Source organism: Panthera leo, chromosome E2 (genome assembly GCF_018350215.1).
Source record: "Panthera leo isolate Ple1 chromosome E2, P.leo_Ple1_pat1.1, whole genome shotgun sequence".
Lineage (NCBI taxonomy): Eukaryota > Metazoa > Chordata > Mammalia > Carnivora > Felidae > Panthera > Panthera leo.
In genome coordinates this window covers 3,502,604-3,518,119 of record NC_056693.1, presented here as the reverse complement: position 1 = coordinate 3,518,119, position 15,516 = coordinate 3,502,604, and the positions used below count along the sequence as shown (strand labels likewise).

The 15,516-nt window shown below is 42.6% G+C and overlaps 1 protein-coding gene across 1 annotated transcript; it reads left to right on the top strand.

Moving 5' to 3' along the window:
- Window positions 1–63: 63 nt before the first annotated feature.
- On the top strand, window positions 64–14,073 carry FCAR (Fc fragment of IgA receptor). The gene is given in 8 exon segments (XM_042920260.1): window positions 64–77; window positions 782–855; window positions 4,125–4,172; window positions 4,587–4,622; window positions 7,527–7,811; window positions 9,928–10,215; window positions 12,659–12,866; window positions 13,759–14,073. Coding segments are annotated over 8 exon segments (1,011 nt in total). The 3' UTR covers window positions 13,817–14,073.
- Window positions 14,074–15,516: the final 1,443 nt, after the last annotated feature.

Genomic DNA, 15,516 nt, shown 5'->3' with positions numbered 1-15,516 from the left:
AGAATTCTCCAAGACCATTTGCCTGTGACAGGACCAAATATCTTACCCATGAATTAAGACACGATGTATAGTGTGAAGTAATGTGTCCCCAGGCTAAGACTGTAAATAATTTTGTTCTTCATTGTTTACAGGGTAAACAACTGTATTGCTCTCACAGGCTAAAATGTGAAACACACTAGGGGGTCAGAGATGTGTTGTTTTTTTTAATGTTGATGGTCTTTTCTCATTACAGAAAAGACATTCATTCTTTGTATAAAAGTTGGAAAATAGATACAGAAAAAAGAAAAATCACCAATAAATTTATCATCAGATAATCATTTTAAACACTTGTTGCTTTAATTTTGGCTTAAAGTACTCATGTGTGTGGTTCGACAGAATTTTACGCATTTGCACCTTTGCAACCACTACCTGTGCCAAAATGTAGAATATTCTTAACACCCCAGAAAACTTTCTTGGCCCTTTTTGTGGGTAAGTTCTGACTTCCGTTACTATGCTACTATAAACAAATAAACAAAGCTATCATCTATCTACTATTAATCATCTTTCTTCCTAGCTATTACTGAATTTCACCTACATGGAATCATATACTATGTATTTTTGTGACTGGCACCTTTCGTTCAACATTATATGTTTGATATTTCATCACATCTTTGCATGTGAAAAATTATTTTCCATCCTGTGTAAGAATCCATTGTGTGACTATGTCACAATTAGGTATCTAGTTGTGGTGAGTGTCCCAAACTCTGATGCCTTAATTTCTCACACTCTTACGTCCTTCCAGAACCATCCAGATAGATCTACCCAATCTTACTGGAATCCGGGAAGCCATGCTGGGGCAGGTCCAGGCATCCTCAAGTGAGAGATACTGGAAGCTCTGGTGGCCAGAGAGCACCTGGCTGGTGTCCTCAGCATGGAGTCTGGCTCTCGCCCATCACCTTTGCAGCTAACTCCTTCAGGGCACATTAGGGAGTCCCACGCACCCCATGTTTCAATTTAGTATAGACGATTGCCCCCAAGGCTCAATCAAGGAAATCCAGTAGCAGGATGTGGATCTATCAGGATAATTCTGGAAAAAACAAAACAGTGCAAGAAATTAAGACATCAGAGTTTGGGAGACTTGGCAATATTTTGGATGCAGAACTAGCATCAAAGTTAACCTTGTTAGAGATCAACAGTGAAAATGACAGTTTCTGTGCAGCAATGACAGGAATTCACATTTTTGAGCACCTCTTCAACAAAATCTGTTTCACATATATTTCTTCAATGAATCTTTCTGTAAAATTTATCAGGGCTCCTTGTTATCTGTACTTTGCTAAGTAGGGAAATTCAAAGAGATTAAGTACCTTGTCAAAGGTCACACAACATGGCATGTTTGTTGACCATGATGGGGCCCCAAAAAGAAGACCCCTGAACCCAACCACTGTCTGGTGAAACCACCTCCTGTAAACATATATCATACCTTGGATTTAGGGGATTGGTCCAGGTATGGACTTTAAGACACACTTGGGTTTTGGAACCAGGGGAGACCTTGGGCTTGGCTCAAAAATATTTCCAGGAAGTCAGATATTTTTGTTCAGCACATGTTGCAGGGAAACCAAAGCTATTATTGAGAAAGGAAGTTGTTCAGCTTTCTCTATCAACAGTTTGTAGAGGGACCTAAACAAGGATGAGAGGACCTAACAGACAGACAGCACCCGTGCATGGGTCAGTTCTGTGGGGCTCCTGGTTTCTGCACAACAGAGGCGTACAATAGCCAAGGAAGGAAAGTAAGTGTATTAGGTCCTACTGAGATCTACAAGGGGAGGCATGGGGGAGTTACCTGGAACTCCCCAGAGACTGGGGCATGGACCCATAGCAATCACATGGACATCTGAGGTTTTCCACAACCTCAGTTTGAACACAAGGTTTCAGCTTGGATGCTAGGGTTAAGGCAAGAATTTGGAAAAGAGTTTAAGTCTCCATGTGACTTCTCTTACAGTGTTATGAATGAATATGAGAAGGCGAATCCTTCTCTCAGACCACAATGTCCTCTTTCTCAGTAGAGAAGTAAGAGGCTCCTTCCAGGGCACCTGGGAGGCAAAAAAAAAAAAAAAAAAAAAGGTGTTTAGGGATAAGTTTGATTCTGAGAACAAGTTGGCTGTTGAGATCCCAGGGAAGAGAAGATTAAAGAAAGGTTTTGGGGATTTGTGCCTAGAAAGATGTTTTAGAGACCTTCCCACTGGAATGATCTAGGTTCTGTGACCCTAAATGGGGTCTACATTCTGTAGAGCCTGAATTCCTCAAGGAAAGGATGCTGTGGAATGCATGAAGTTCAGTAATGTCCCAAAGCAAGTTCTGGTTCCTCAGCCTACACATGCCAGCAGACAACACAGGACACTTGTTCTCAGCTGGGGCAACATGGCTGTGTCCACACATGGACCATTATAATAGTGTCTGGAGACATTTTTAGTTGTCACGACTGTGGAGGGGGTTCTACTGGCATCTAGTGGACAGAAGCCAGGGATGCTTGTCAACATCCTGCAATGCCCAGGATGGTGCTCCCTGCCCCCCACCCCCGCACACACAGCAGAGAATCACTATCTAACCCTGTCAATAATGTTAAAGTTGAAAAAAAACCCCAAAACCTTGTCTAGGATGCAATGCTGGTCACCATTTCAAAAAACTAGCTGAAAAATGTGCCATGAACCCCTGGAAAATGTGTTATACCCTGAGATAAACTCATTTTTTACAGCGATAAAGCCATGTTTTATTAGACAGTGACTCTGTGTGTGTGTGTGTGTGTGTGTGTGTGTGTGTATAGTAACATTTCCATATACCCTCTGATATACAATATCAAATATTTCACATATCAGAATATACTAAGAAAAGTAGGTTTTGCCATTTATCAAAACATATCCCTCATCTCTTTTCAGTTCCGCATTTCCCTCAAGAGTAAGTTCTATTGCAGAGGGCATCTGTTGGGATGAACACTGGGTGTTGTATGGAAACCAATTTGACAATAAATTTCATATTTAAAAATAAAATAATTTTTTAAGAAAGAGTAAGTTCTGACTTCTGTCGCTATGTTACTACAGACAAATAAGCAAATTCACCATCTGTCTATCACTGGAATATAACGTGTTTGTCATGTTCATTTTGTTCCAGGATGAAGTGACCAAGTAACCCTAGCATCTCCCCTGAAGGGTCCAAAACATGCTTCAGAGATGGATATTTTTTGGAGGTTTAGCATTCAGATTTTGCTTTGTGCTTTCTTAGGTGCAGTGTCTTTGGCAAAGTCACTTCTCTTAAAGACTCATTTTCACTATTTTTAAAATCTGTCAGTGGTGTCTTCCAAAAGATGGGAGAAGCCCAGGACACTTGGTGTATTGAAAGGCAAGAGTGATGTATTACAGTTAAAATGAAGTGTACTTGGTAGAGAATTTGATTTGGAATATTTGGCTTCCCATTCTTGAAGAATTAGTGATGCCAGGAGTCTACAGCTAACTACAGCTAGTCTACATCTAACTATCTATATACCCCACTATCTGTATCTACATGTATAGATAGATGGAGATATGGATATACGGATAAGTATAGGCATAGGAGTTTCTTTCTTTACAGATGATGAATAGCTCCTGAAAAGATTCCCCTACATGCTGGCATTGAGAAAATCCCAGTGCAAGAGTATACTCTCTTGCTAGTCAAGCCCAGGTGGATATACTCAGTCCCTGAATTCCAGAGAAGGTACATGGGTCCATAACAGGCAAGGCCACATGGCTGTTGACTAATGGTCCAATGGAGAAGAACCTCTGTCTCTATGGCACCATCTTACATTCTGCCCCAGAGCCTTCCACTTGGTTGTGGGATCTGGTTTGAATAAGGATTTGAGCCCATTAGACATTGGTCAAGGAAAACACTCACTTCTCATCGGAAATTTAAACAGGACGTTTGGTCTCCTTCAGACCCCACCCAAGAGCTATCCAGAGCTAAGTTCTTTAGGAAGGAACCATTACTTGTGAGGCAATAGATGTAGGAATTCTCCGACAAGGAACTCTTACCTCATACTTCCTGCTGATTTATCTTACTGTTTTATGAGGATCTGTCATTCTGCTAATGTGCCCCAACAAGAGACTAACTGGGCTGAGGTTCTGACAGAATCAGGGCCCCCAGAGACACCATCCATCTCTGTCTCGGTGAGTCCTGTAATGCAAGTGGGTCAGGGGGGGAAGATGTCCCAAAACTGTCCATGTCCTCTTACTATGAGGACTCAGTGACTTTAGTGGCTGCCAAGGAGATTCTGGCCTCCTTAGTAGAGAGTTGGGCCTTGTTCAGATGTCTGTAACTGTGTCTGTTCAAGTCCAAGTGGCTTGTGGGGCCTGTTCAACCCACATCATGCTGTCTAGAGATCCATGGTGGGTCCAGGGTTCCTATAGATGAGAGCCTTGTGTCCTGGAATCTAGGAGGTAAAACTAAAAGATGAACCTGAAAACTATCCTTTCTGTGGGGGGAAAAAATTGACACCCTGCATGTCATTAGTCAGCATGAATTGGAACAAGGACTACTGTTGAAACTGGAAAACTGATCTTTTGTGAATCTCTCTCTTCCAGTGCTCTGTCTGAGCCAGAATCTTTGGGCACAGGAAGGTAAGTGTTCCCCTAAATCTTTCCCAGACACCTTCTACTTTGGAACAGAAGGGTTGAAAAGACAGTCAAAAGCCCAAATGAATTCCAATTTTATTCCCTATTTAAGCCATCTCTGATGTGCCCCCCTCTCCAGACCCCTCAAAAGCATCATACTCAGCCCTGGGTTTAGTGTTTGCTTCCATGAGGCTGTCTGTTCCATATCTAAGACATGTATTTCACTGAATGTTCACAACTCCAAGGGTGAGGAAGTTGGGAGCCATCAGTGATTGCCCAATATCTGTCCCTATGTCAGACCTACTTGTTTTCACAACCTGATTCTCTCCACTCTCTCCACTTTGCTTCACTCAGCAAGATGTTGCCTTAGTCCTGCCCTCCTGTGCAGTCTGTGTACTAGTATGAAGTAGCTCTCAATTACAACTGTATAGTCAGTCACCTCTGTTACTGCCTTGGATGGAATCCCATGTCTATCCATGTCTTTTCTCTTCCAGTTCCTTCTAAAGACTGTAGTCTGAATTACTTGTGTGTTTAAAACACAAGTATGTTTATCACCTTCATAGAACCCATCAGGGGTCTAACTTCAGATAAACCTACTGACATGGCCATGGCCGTGGCTCCCTAGCTGTGCTGGGCTGCTTCTGCTCCCCCAAGCCCATTTTCCATTCTCCCACCGAGTCTCTGCTTCTCAATCACTCTGACCTTATTTTCATGTGTCCCATACTTATTTGTACTTTATTATCCAGGACCTTCTCCTGTTGTTCCTGTGATCCACAATGCTCCTAACCTGTCTGTCCACATCGCCTAGGCTACTCATCTTCATGTATCAGCTGAACCCTCACATCTGTTATCAGATTTCCAAGATCTGTGTCTCTGTACTGCAGACTGTGTGTCATGACCTGTGATTATATACTTGCCTATTTTTTTAATGTTTATTTTTGAGAGAGAAACAGAGCACAATGGGAGAGGAGCAGAGAGACAGGGAGACACAGAATCCGAAGCCTCCAGGCTCTGGGCTGTCAGCACAGAGCCCGACGCAGGGCTTGAACTCACAGACTGCGAGATCGTGACCTGAGCTGAAGTCGGACGCTCAACCAACTGAACCACAAGTGCCCCTACACTTGTCTATTTTTAAGAGTAGTACCTGACATTTCCCATATTATCATTCCCCTAAAGGTCTTAACCAGGTTGTTTTGGTCAGGGTTTCCCAACCTCAGTCCTATTGACATTTGGGAGCCGGTGTTGTTTGGAGGGAAGTCCTGTGCATTGTAAGATCCCTGGCCTTTACCCAGAAGATGCCAACAGTGCCTTCTGCCCCCATGTGACAAACAAAAATGTCCCTAGGCATTACCGAATTGTCCCCTGGGAGGCAAAATTGCCTCCTGTTGAGAACCACTGGTTTAGGTCATTATATTAAATAAACATTGTATCTGCATTAATGGAGATATCCATGATCTCTTCATCTGTTTTGGAAGAACAAAAGCATGGAGGTATTGGTGAGTGAATACTGTTAAATAAAAGGAAGTCCTGCAATTTTTGGTAAATACAGTCAACACCTTCCACAGCCACCTATAGCAAGTTGGTCTTCCTTCACAGCAATCCTCATGGGAATGGCAAATTCCCTTTCTACCCCCCCAACCCCTCCTCACAGAGCTGCAGTTGAGCACACCACTATCAGGTCTAAAAGAGATGATACACCTTGATAAAGGAACCAGCAGGCTTGGAGTTGTTCATGAGGGTTGCCATGGCAACGGAACACCAAACAGACTTTGTGGCAGACTAGTGGTTGCTAAGGGCTGTGGGAAGGTAGAGTGGGGAGTGACCTCTTGGTGTATACAGGGTCTCCTTCGGGGTGATAAAAATGCAAGAAGATAGAGGTGATGATTGGACAACATTGTGAATGCGCCAAATGCCACCGAATCATACACTTTAAAAATGGTTAATTGTATGTTATGTGAACTTAATCTCAAAAAGAAAATGAACATGTGAAAAGGAAGGGGTTCAGTTCCTCAAAAGGCTAAACATAGAATTATCATGTGATCTAACAATTCCACTCCTACATATACAACCAAAGGAATTGAAAACAGGAACTTGAACAGAGATTTGTACACCAATGGTCACAGCAGCATTATTCACAATAGCGAAAGATAGAAACAATCCAAATATTCATTGGCATGAGTGGATAATCAAAATGTGGTCTACACATACAAGGGAATGTGACTTGGCCATCAAAAAGAAGGGTATTCTGACACGTGGTACACACGCATGAACCTCGAAGATATTATGCTAAGTGCAGTACACCAGACATGGAAAAACAAATACTGTATTTGATACGGGGTACCTTGAATGGGCAAATTCATAGACAGGAAGTAGATCAGATGTGGAAAGAGGGAGTTATTGCCTAATAATTACAGAGTTTCTGTTTGGAGTCATGAAAAAATTCTGAAAATAGAGGTCATGGTTGTGCAATATGATGAATGTAATTAATTCCACTGAACTGTACATTTAAAAAATGGTCGAGAGGCACCTGGGTGGCCCCGTGCATTGAGCAGCTGACTCGATTTCAGCTCAGGTCATGATCCCAGGGCCATGGGATTGAGCCCCGGGTTGGGCTCCATGATGAGCATGAAGCCTCCTTGGGATTCTCTTTCTCTCTCCTTCTGCCCCTCTGTCCCACTCGTGCTCTCACTTTCTCTAAAATAAAAAAAAAAATTAATGGTTGAAATGGTGAATTTTATGTTATATATATTTTACTACAATTGAAATATACCAAAAAAAGGAAAAGATTTTAAAAAGGAAGGAATCCTGGGTCTTTCAGACCTTAACTTATTTGCATTTCCCCCACAGATAAGAAAAGCACTATAGTTTCTCCATGGCCAGCACCTGACTCTGGGCTCTATTTTCTTCCAGGGTGTTTTCCCATTCCTATTATATCTGCCACACCTGGTTCTGTGATTCCCTGGAATGAGTCTGTGAAGATCCTGTGTTGGGGGACTCCTGAGTCTTACTTGTACCAACTGGAAATCCTGAGAAACTCCACATTTGAGGTGGTAGAGAAGAAATTGGGATTTCAGGAGAAGGCTGAATTCCTCATTAGCCACATGAATACCAACACTGCAGGGCGTTATCAGTGCCAATATAGGAAAGAGTACAAATTATCGGAGCACAACAAAACCCTGGAGCTGGTGGTGACAGGTGAGGACACATCCAGCGTCTCCAGCCCTTGGGTGTTGTTTCTTTCTTATTCTTTCAAAGGCTTTACTTTTAGAACAGTTTGGGTTTACAGAAAAGTTGAGAAGATAAGACAGAGGCATTCCCATAGACCTGTCACCCACTCTCCCCTGCTGTTAACATCTTCCATTAGTACGGACTTTTCTTCCTATTAATGAACCAATATGGATAACTTAGCATGCACTGAAGTCCACAGTTTATTTAGATTTCCTTAGCTTTTATCCAGTGTCCTTCATCTGTCCCAGGATCCTATCCCACGCTGCATAGAGTTATCATGTCTGCTTAGGTTCCCCTAGGATGTGGAAGTTTTAAGGAGTGCTGGTCAGGTATTTTGTACAATGCCCCAATATTGGAAGTTGTCTGGTGTTTGTTTTGTTTTTTTTTTTAATCTTAGTTTTTTTTTAAACCTAAGTTTACTTACTTTTTTTTTAATGTTTTATTTATTTTTGAGACAGAGACAGAGCATGAGCAGGGGAGGGGCAGAGAGAGAGACACACACAGTATCCAAAGCAGGCCCCAGGCTCTGAGCTGTCAGCACAGAGCCCGACGCGGGGCTTGAACTCAAGAACTGTGAGATCATGACCTGAGCCGAAGTCGGACGCTTAACCGACTGAGCCACCCAGGTGCCCCGTTGTCTGGTGTTTTAAGACAAGGGTCATTAGATCACTGTGAGGGAGACCACAGAAGCACAGTAACATTTTCACCACATCACACTGAGGGTACATACCATGCAAATGAATATGGCTGTTGATGCTGAGATTGAGCACCTGGCTGAGGTGGCATAGGCAGGTTTCTCTCCCAACCCTTTCCATATGGAAGGAAATCATTATATGCAGCCTGTACCTGAGGCGGGTGAGGTAGTTATGCTCCCTATGCTCCCTGCATGAATCCAGCCCTTGGTTTTAAGCCCTCTCTATTCAAGGTGGCTTGACCCCGTGCTTCTAGAAGCATCTTTTTTCTAGAAGAGTCCACCCTGAATTTCTACCTGCTGACATTCTTTTTACATAATGTCGACTCTCTCTGTCCCTGACATAGCTCCTCAAATTCTTTGGATACTATCCGCCCTTTTCCTTAACATGTGGCTTGTGATATTGTGATTTATAGTAAGAACTATATATATGGTCTTCATTCCTGTTCCTGGCACAGAGCTCCTAAATCCCTTGGAATTTCCTGAGTTATATGAATGACAAAGATGTTTTGATATTCCTAACAACCCCTTTTTGACCACTCCTGAGGTTATGTCAAAGAGATAACTTTTGGACTACCTCCAAGGAGAGGAGAGGGGGTGGAGATTGAATCAATCACCAATGGCCAAAGGTTCAATCAATCATGCCTATGTAATGAAGCCTCCATAAGAACCCAAAAGGAAAGAATCCAGGTTGGTAAGCACAAGGAGGTACTGGTAGAGCAGGGAACAAGGATATGGCACCTGGGCCTTATTTACCTCTACCATTTGGCTGTCCCTGATTTCATCCTTTAGAATAAACCAGTGATCTAGCGGGTAAACTGATTTCTTGAGTCCTATAAGCCATTCTAGCAAATTAAGCGAACCCAAGGAAGGAGTTCTGGGAACTTCTGATTTATAGCCATTCCGTCAGAAGCACAGGTGACAGCAAGGGCTTGTGATTGGCATCTGAAGTGGGGGTGGTCTCATAGGACTGAGCTCCTAACCTATGGGATCTGAGGTTATCTCCAGGGAGATAATGTCAGAATTAAGTTGAATTATGGGATGCCCATTGGGTGTCTCAGAATTTCCTGGTGGTGTGGGGGAAAGCCCCACAGGTTGTAATTGGGAACAGAATCATGTGGGTCTTGTGGCTTTAGAAACAAGATCTCTATCTCTTGAAAATGGTATCTCACCCAAGTCTCACAGGCTGCTTGTTTGCTCAGCCCTGTCTGCAATAATTTGGGACAGAGTATATGTCCTGGGGTAGGAAAATGGGAAGTTCCCAGCTCCCATTCCTTTGAATCAAGGAATATCAGCACCTTGCCTTCCCTTAGGATGGACCCAACATGAGTGTTGAGGATAAAGGGAAAAGGATGAAAAATCTTGCTAATAGCTCACTCTCTTTTCTTTAAGGCTTGTACGACAAACCCTCCCTCTCAGCGGTGCAGGGCATGGTGGTGATGCTGGGAGAGAATATTTCCCTGCAGTGCAGCTCAACAGACATCCCATTTGATAGATTTTTACTGACCAAAGAAGGAGGAGCCACCCTGTCACAGCACCAAAATGGGGTACACCAAGGCAACTTTATTCTAGGCCCTGTGAACCACAACTTCTCAGGGAACTAAAGGTATTATGGTTGGTACAGTGGCAGCCCTTATGTGTGGTCAGCCCCCAGTGATGCCCTGGGGCTTGTGGTCACAGGTAGGTGCACCCCAGCCCAGCCCTGAATCCTCCTCTTGGGGCCTTGGCATTAGGCAGGAATATGGAAAAGTACACTGAGAAAAAACAGTGGGGTACTAGAGGGCCATTAAGCAGAGGACTGTGAAGAGAAAAAGACTTTCATCCACATCCCATTCAACATTCACATCCTCTCCTAGAGTTCTGTAGACAGCGCCCTTTAAAAACGTGGTCTGGGGGCACTTGGGTGGCTCAGTCAGTTGAGTGTCTGACTTCGGCTCAGGTCATGATTTCACAGTTCATGAGTTTGAGCTCCAAGTCTGGCTCTGTGCTGACATCTCAGAGCCTGCAGCCTGCTAAGGATTCTGTGTTTCCCTCTCTCTCTTTCTGCCCCTCTCCCACTCATGCTCTCTCTCTCTCTCTCTCTCTCTCTCTCTCTCTCTCTCTCTCTCTCAAAAATAAATAAACATTAAAGAACAATTAAAAAAAAAACATGTGGTCTGTTGAGAATGGAGAGTCCAACGTTTAGAATCATGTTAAGGGGTGTGGTTGAGACATAGATCCCAGACACCACCTTAGACTAACCCACTTCTCTTTTTTCATATGCTTAGCTGCATCTGGGAACCCTTAAACTGACCTTCAGTACTAGACTCCACTCTGAGTGATTGGCTAGAAACTCTAGCATAAGCCAAATTATTATACTGTTTGCATTACTCAGCTCAGCGAGAGAAGACAAGTTCGAGCAAAAGAAAGTAACTGCAGACCACTGAGTGGGGCGACCGCATTCATCTCCTGTGGCCACTTTGTCCAATCACTCCACAAGCTGAGCAGATACAGTAGTCATGGCTCTGTAAGATCATGCAGGCTAGAGTGCTCTTTTCATTTAACAGTGCATGGATAGTTGGGCATCGATGGAGGAGGAGCGAATCAATTAGCCTTTTTCTTTAGATAGTCACCTTGTCTTGTTTTAAAAATCATCTGTCCCAGTGTTGGGATGATACTATCTTGTATTATCTTCTAATCTGAAAATCCAAATCCGTTTGAAATTAATTTCTGTATTTATTAATGTCTATTTATTTTTGAGAGAGGGAGAGGGAGAGCACGAGTGGGGGAGGGGCAGAGAGAGAAGGGGACAGAGGGTTTGAAGCAGACCCTGCTCTGACAGCGGGGCTTGAACTCACGAACCATGAAATCATGACCTGAGCTAAAGTCGGACTTAACCGACTGAGCCACCCAGGTGCCCCTAATTTCTGTATTTTAACCAGAGAGAGTTACTACAATTTATGAGCACTGTAATCTCACAGTACTTTATTAATTCCTGGCACATAGGCCTATGAAGCCCATATAACAAATGAAGAAAATTTTCTTAAAGTTTCAGTGAACAGCAATGTCTAGTGAACAGTCACACAAGAGTGGAGATAAATTTTACCAAAGATTATATGAAGACTTTCTCCTAGCTACTTCCCAGATACCAACAGTACCATATCCTTTGTCACGCATGGAAGAGGAACACCAATTGTTATGTGGGGTGAGGAAAGTATAGAGAAAAATGTACTATTCTGAATACATGAAGGTGTTGCAAGGCTGTGGGTTTTTAAATTTAATTTATTTATTTAAATTCAAGGTAGTTAACATACATTGTAGTCTTGGCTTCAGGAGTAGAACCCAATGATTCATCACTTACATATGATACCCAATACTCATCCCAACAAGCGTTCTCCTTAATGTCTATCACCCATTTGGCTCACCACCCCACCCCACAACCTCCTCTCCAGCAACACTCAGGTTGTTCTCTGTATCTAAGAGTCTCTTATAGTTTGCCTCCTCTCTGTTTTTATCTTATTTTTCCTTTCCTTCCTATATGTTCATCTTTTGTGTTTCTTAAATTCCATATATGAATGAAATCATACGATATTTGTCTTTCTCTGACGGACTCATTTCGCTTAGCATAATACACTTTGGTTGGATCTATGTTGTTGCAAATGGCAAGATTTCATTCTTTTTTATCACTGAGTAATATTCTATTGTATATACATACCACATCTTTGTATCCATTCACCAGTCAATGGGCATTTGGGCTCTTTCCATACTTTGGCTATTATTGATTGTGCTTCTATAAACATTGGAGTGCATGTAGGGGATATAGCTCAGGAGCAGAACATTTGACTGCAAGGCTTTGACTAGACTTTGAGGGAAATTACTACATGAAGAGGGATTCAAGAGCCAACACAACATCCCCATAATCACCTCCTTTCCTGTTCACAAGATGCCCCTTGGATCCAGGCTCACAGACTAAGTATGGCACTCGTGAATGCATGAGCTTATTGGGCGGGGGGGGGGGGGGGGGGGGGGGGGGTAGGGTTAGTGGAAGCACAAATAGGGAAATGAGCTCCTTTTCAGGGCTCTGTGTTGGGATGAAATGGAACATGACCAATGATTGCTCATCTCCTTTGAATTATGTCCACAGATATAATGAACCAAGATTACACAATGGAGAATTTGATCCGTATGGGCATGGCAGGACTGGTCCTTGTGGTTCTCTTGGCCATAGTCATTGGAAATTGGCACAGCCATAAGGTTCCAAACAAGGAAGACTGGCCAGATTTTCCTGAACTGAGCCAGAGTAAACACAAATGTCAGACTGGACCTTTGCACAAAGCCTTAAGAGACACCAGGTAGCCACCTGTCACTGGAATAGAAATGAGTCAGCACTTGTGGAGCCCTGCAGAACTACTGGGAGAACATAAGGGAGAAAGAGGCACTGACAATTTTGGATCCATTTTCAAACCAATCCAATCGTATTCTCTTATATGTATCTAATACAGTTGTACACCACTTTTCTAGATTTGGTGATAAAATCCTTGGTACAGTCTTGTCTGTGATAAAAATTATTCAACGTATTCCTAGTTCTCAATCCTGACTTTTTTTCCAGCCTCTACAGAAGGTCTGGCTCAAGACTTTAATCTGTCTTAAATTTATCAGCCAAACCAGGTACCCTTACATCCTCCTAGGTAAGACCTTAACATTCAGAATGCCATTAATTATTAATACCACCAATTAATTATTAATACTGTCCATTCAACATACCATATTTCCCATGACATGAGTGCTTCTAGTTTTCCCTACGATGACATCTGCGTATTAACACATGCTTTCCCTGTTGTTAAAAAGACTTTCCTGTTCTTATGAAACTAACATTTCAAGATGTCTCATGCCTCCAATGCAAAGTTGATAGACTTGTGAAAACAGCCCCAACAAGCATCTCCTCTGGGTTATCTCAGTCCTTTGAGCTGCTTAGTCTATGGAATCATCTCTTTGTAGTATCTATCATGAGGTATGCAAAACATAAAATACTGGAAATATTTATTGAGATTATGAACAAATAAGTTGATGAAGGACATGTTAGATATTGGGCCAGATAAAACCATGAGGAAGTGCCACAGTTTCAGAGGAAGGCTAATCAGAGACTTTACATCAGAGCCAGGATTTGGACCTGAGAGATGCAATGAGATTTGATTCCACAGAGAGATAGGATCAACCTCACACACTTGGTTGTGTCCACACCAGGGCCTTGTGTGGAAAAGCATACTGTAAACCTGGGAATAAAAAGACCCTCCCCTCCTAGAAAAAGACTACGTTGTCTGGTAGCCATGATGACAAAAAGCCGCCGGAGCCAGTTTTTCACCCATCAGCAATGACCACTCCCCTCAATGAAAAACGCCCTGGTGATTCAACCAATCAGCTCCTTGCTTCTAAATGTCAGCCAATCAGAAACGGATTTACTTCAGTAACTGCACCTGTGAGTGACAGCCAACCCTTCAGAAGGGAAACAAAAATAATATAAAAACAGGGAGGGGGACAAAACATAAGAGACTCTTAAATACAGAGAACAAAGAGTTACTGGAGGGATTGTGGGAGCAGGGATGGGCTAAATAAGTAAGGGGCATTAAGGAATCTACTCCTGAAATCATTGTTTCACTACATGCTAACTAATTTGGATGTAAATTTTACAAAATAAAAGATAAAAAATAAAATAAAATAAAGTCCCCCTTCAAGAAACATCTTTTACAGATGATGCCAATCCACAAGAGGCCCTGAGAATCCATATTTCCCAAAAACCCTGTAGGCTCTGCTCAGAGACTCAGAGGCATCATGTCTAGCCAGCGTAACTCCCTTAACAGAGTAAAAATAAATTCTGCTTTGCCTTTTTTATTCCAGGCACTGAATGGTGAGTGCATTTACCTTTGATAGTTCATATATTGGGCTGATTTAGGTTAAATGGAAGGCGTGGCTTGGGGAAAAGAGTATGAGGACTTATATTCCATGACCTTCACCTCTATGTTGGGCTTTATGTTAGTCATTTCATTTACAAAAGCTTACTACAGCCCTGTGAATTTTATTTTAATCAATCCATGTGTCACATGAACAAACAGAGGCTTAGAAATGATATGATTTGAAGGGCGCCTGGCCGGCTCAGCAGTGGAGTGTGCAACACTTGATCTCAGGGTTGTGAGTTTGAGCCCCATATTGGGTGTAGAGATTACTTAAAAATGAAACGTACTGCACACTACTGAACTGTACACTTAGACTTGGCGAAGATGGTGAATTTCATGTTATGTATTTTTTTGCTACACTAAAAAAGTAGTTAAAATGGTAAAATTTGGTTATGCATATTTTACCACAATTTGCAAAAAGTTGACCCATAAATGACCAGCAATAAAATATTGCAAACTTCGTGAAGAAACAAAGAACCCTCAAAATATAATGGGAGAACTAGCACGCCAAAACACTTGAGATATAGAACTGTCATTATGCATGTGTAAATTATTAAAATAGTAAGTAGAGAGGAAACCCATCAGGAAACTGAGGCTAGACCCATTCTCTAAAGTCCAGATCCCACCCCAACTAGGGCCATGCCATGGAGATGTTAGCCTGATCCTCTCTGGTGCCAGCAGGTTGACTTCAATCCCAGGGAGTTCCCGCCAACTTTGAAAATAATTTCAAAGGAACATGTTGTCAGGCAACCAGCCTCTTGAAGAGAATCTAGAAATCTCTGAAGCAAGGGGTAGCAGAACTTTCACAATTCCAAGAGAACTACTTCTCTACCCCTGGTCACTTTGTCCCCAAAGGATGACCACCTCTTTCCTGACGCAGGGACCCATTCATCAGGAGCCTTACCTTCATGCTATGGATGGACTTTAGGCTGACAATGATGAGCAAATTAAGATGTATCGTGGAAGAGAGGTGAGACAAGATGCCCTCTTGGCCTAGAGACATCTTTGTCATCTACAGATGAGCCTGCCTCATTGTCTCCTGTGGGCTAGC